We start from the raw sequence: 3,825 nt of genomic DNA, 5'->3' as shown, positions 1-3,825 counted from the left end.
GTTAAGGGTCAGAGAAAAAGAGGAAGACCACCAGCGAGATGGATTGGCAAAGTGGCAGCATGAATGGGCTCAAGTGTGGCAACAATAGTGAGGTTGGCCCAGGATCAGGCAGTGTTTCGTTCTGCTGTGCATAAGGTCACTTATGAATTGGTACCAACTCGATGGCACCTAACAACAACAACACTGCAAATAAAAATCAAACAGAGTTAAACTACTCAATTTAAAAACAAAATAAAAACTACTTCTAAACCTGAACTTGCAATGAGTGCTGAAAATGCAAAGAAAAAAAGGAAACACACAAAACCAGGGTCATGAATTAACTTGTGTCCTCCACAAACTAAATGTCAATTTGGCTGAGCTATGACTGTCCTAGTCTTGGTGTGAGGCTGCAGAACACACATTTGACAGCAGGGTTGGCGGTTCAACCTCCCCAGCCGCTCCTCAGAAAGCCTCTGCAGGGCTGCTCTGAGCTGGAACGAACTGACAGCACCAACCAACGGTTCTTACTGGGTTGGAAATGATGTAATAATGTCAGGTGGCAGTCATGTGATGATTCCCTATGATGTGATCTGATGAGATATACCCGTAAAAGGATTAAGGGTGGGCTGAACACGGAGATCTCGCCAAGAAACGCTGGGTTTACAGATGCTGATAGCAGACAAGGCCCTTGCTCCAGCCTCCTAAACTCTGAGGGAATACATTTCTGTTTGTTAACCATTACTTGTATTATTTCTGTTACAGCGGCACTAGAGAACTAAGACACCAGTATTTGTTCTAACAAAATTTAAATTTAAACAGTGTCAAGCACAGACTGTAGAGATGGCACACACCAGGCAGTGTTTTGTTCTGTTGTACACAGGGTTGCTATGAGTTAGAAATGACTCAAGAGCTCTTTAACAACAACATGTAACAAACTCACATATCTGGCTTGATGACATCATAGAGTGTACAGTTAAGTGTAACCAAAAGCTTAAGTAAAAAAGCATATTTCTTAAATTGTTGTATGTTTGTTAATTCCTGAAAGGGTTCTCAACTATAATCAAAACCTATCCAAATCTCTGGTAGCGCAGTGGTTACCAATCGCGCTGCGAACCGCAAGGCCAGCAGTTCAAAACTACCAGCAGTTCCGTCCGCAGGGGAAAGATGAGGCTTTCTGCTCCCGTAAAGATTTACAGCCTCGGAAACCCTGAACAGGGTCGCTATGAGTTGGAACCGACTCCAGGGAACATCACCACCACCACCATCAAGTAAGAAACCGGCAATCAGGGACTATTTAAAATTTGTGTTCACAAGTACGGGATCATATAGAATGTGCTACAACGCTCATTCCAAAGCTAATATGCAAAAATGCCCACAAGTTCGTCCCGAGTTGCTATTAATTACCATCAAGTCAGTTCTGACACAGCGACCCTGTGTGGGGTTTCTGAGAGGCAGCTGGTGGGTCTGAACTGTCCACCTTGTGGTTCACAGTCCAGTGACGATCCCACAGCGCCACGTAAGGAGTAGTAATTATTCTCTTTCGTCTCAAAGAGGTATTGAACACCTTAAGTCTGAATGGCACGCAGTGGCCACTGCAGCCCAGGCAGGCAAGGCCCTCAAACAGCGATCTCCTGCCAGGTATGCAGAGCAACTGATAATTCACTCCGAAATCGCTACCAGGGCTCAAGGAGCTCTGATTGCTTAGTGGTTACCAATCGGGCTGCTAATCTCACGGTCAGCAATCCCAAACTATCAGCTGTTCTGCCGGAGAAAAGATGAGGCTTTCTGCTCCCGTAAAGATTTACAGTCTCGGAAACCCTGTACAGGGTCGCTATGGCTTGGAACCGACTCCACGGCACCTAACCACAACCAGAGCTCTTTCAGGCTTACTTGATAGGGTTTAAAAGTCCTCTTGTCGAAAGGAAAACGCTACAAAAGTCCTCCGCGGAGAACGTGTGTTTTGTTTATACTATTAAGTTTTCTAATATATACTAACAAGAAAGCTGCGGACCTCCTGCCAACGACCTACAGCTGTATTGAGAGGAGGTCCAAAAACAAACCCATTGCTTCGATGTCCACTCTGACTCATGGAGACCCCACCCGGCAGCGAGCTGACCATAGGGTTTCGAAGGCCGTCATCTTTTCGAAAGCAGAGTGTCACACCTTTCTCCCGCAAAGCACTGCTGGGTCGGATCGCCTACGTTCGGTTACCAGCCGAGCGCTTAACTACCGTGACACCGGGGCCCCAGAAGTGTAGGTTCGCAGCTAAAAAAAAACTACAAATTAACTACAGCTAATTTTCTAAAAAGGAGCTCTGGTAGTGTAGTGGTTACAAATTGGGCTGCTAACCTCAAGGTCGGCAGTTGGAAACTACCAGCTGTTCTGCGGAAGAAAGAGGTGGCTTTCTGCTCCCTGTAAAGATTTACAGCCTCGGAAACCCTGTGCAGGGTCACTAAGAGTCGGGACCGACTCCACGGTACTGAACAACAATTTGCTAAAGACCTTAAACCGGGTACAGGAAACCGACGCAGATCGTAAATGCTGCCCGCGGGACCTGGTGGGCGTGGTGGGGAGGGGCGCCCCTCCAGGGGTTGGCTCCGACCTCCGCCCGGCCCAGCACAGGCCCCACTGACAGGGCAGCCTGGGCCCGGGAGAGAGGCAGGCTGCGGCCGCCGGCCCGGAGGGACAGAGACCAGGAGGGAAGGGACGCACCCCGGCCTCCGTCCAGTCCCCCGACCGACTGGGAGCAGCGATGGGCGCCCGGCGGCGAGAGCGGGGCCGGGGTTCTCGCGGGGCTGTCGGGCCCGGGCCGCGCAGGCTCCTCACCATGGTCCTGGTTGAAGCCGGCGTAGAGTAGCCCGTTGCCGTGAGGGTTGCATGGGAGGAGATTCATGGTGCCGCCGTCGGTCAGTCGTTCCTCAGTGCCGCATGACGTTCGGGAAGCCGCGGTCGGGTCCGGTCGGGCCGGCGCCGGGGCCGCGCCGGAAGCGCTGGGCGGACGTGCGTGTAGGCGTGCGCGCCGCCAGGAGCCCAGAGCGTCGAGCGAGCCCACCTCCGGGCGGCGAGCGCCGAACACGTCTACCTCGGGGGCGGGGCCTATGACGCGCTTCCGGGCCCCAAGGCTCGGAGCAGAAGCGAGAACTAGAGACTCCGGGAAGGGGCGGGCCATCCGAGAAGAAGGGCGGGCCGTCGGTCCTCGCACGCAGGCGGGTCTCAGAGGCCCGGCTGGTATCCACGATCCCACCATGTGGACACACACAGGACACTGACCCCCTCTAGGGACACAGAACCCCCTCCAACACAGACTACCCCTACCCCATGGGCATATACACACAGACACCTCTCGTGAAACAGATCCCTATGGGATACACACAAGGACACAGAGCCCCCTCGTGGGACACAGATTCCCTGCCCCCACCTCCACCCCCCAACCAGATACACAATACTCACCTCACGGGATATACACATAGGACACACAGACAACCCTCCACGGACACAGAATATCCCCCCCAAGCACACACACAACTCCCTCACGGCAACACAGAGACCCCACAGGACAAAGACCACCACTAACAGAATGGCTTCCCTCACCCACTGAAGAAGGAGCAGAGCCCAACACCCCCCAGACTGACTGCTCAGTCTTCAGAACAACAGGACAGGATACTCAAAAAGACTGACAGTTTCTCATCCCCTTCCCCAACTCCCAGGGAGCAGTTCAGGGTCTTAGCTATGGCTGGAGGGAGTGCTGTTAAGTGTTGTCATGTCGATTCCCACCCATGGCAACCCTGTGTAGGGTTTCCGAGGAGTAGCTGGTGAGCTTGAACTACCGACCTTGTGGTTCAAAGC

General features: G+C 52.5%; 1 protein-coding gene across 1 annotated transcript in view; it reads right to left on the bottom strand.

The window, feature by feature from the left end:
* WDR45B (WD repeat domain 45B) overlaps nt 1-2,989 on the bottom strand; it is a 14,087-nt gene extending 11,098 nt beyond the window's left edge. Inside the window, exon 1 of the mRNA XM_006869478.1 lies at nt 2,806-2,989. Within this exon, the coding sequence (XP_006869540.1) occupies nt 2,806-2,872 (67 nt within the window). The 5' untranslated portion in view covers nt 2,873-2,989. The remainder of the gene's footprint in view (nt 1-2,805) is intronic.
* Nucleotides 2,990-3,825: the final 836 nt, after the last annotated feature.

This window comes from Chrysochloris asiatica, unplaced genomic scaffold (genome assembly GCF_000296735.1).
Source record: "Chrysochloris asiatica unplaced genomic scaffold, ChrAsi1.0 scaffold00132, whole genome shotgun sequence".
NCBI classification, from domain to species: Eukaryota; Metazoa; Chordata; class Mammalia; order Afrosoricida; family Chrysochloridae; genus Chrysochloris; species Chrysochloris asiatica.
Note: the sequence above shows the minus strand (reverse complement) of the source record. Positions and strands in the feature narration are given on the sequence as shown.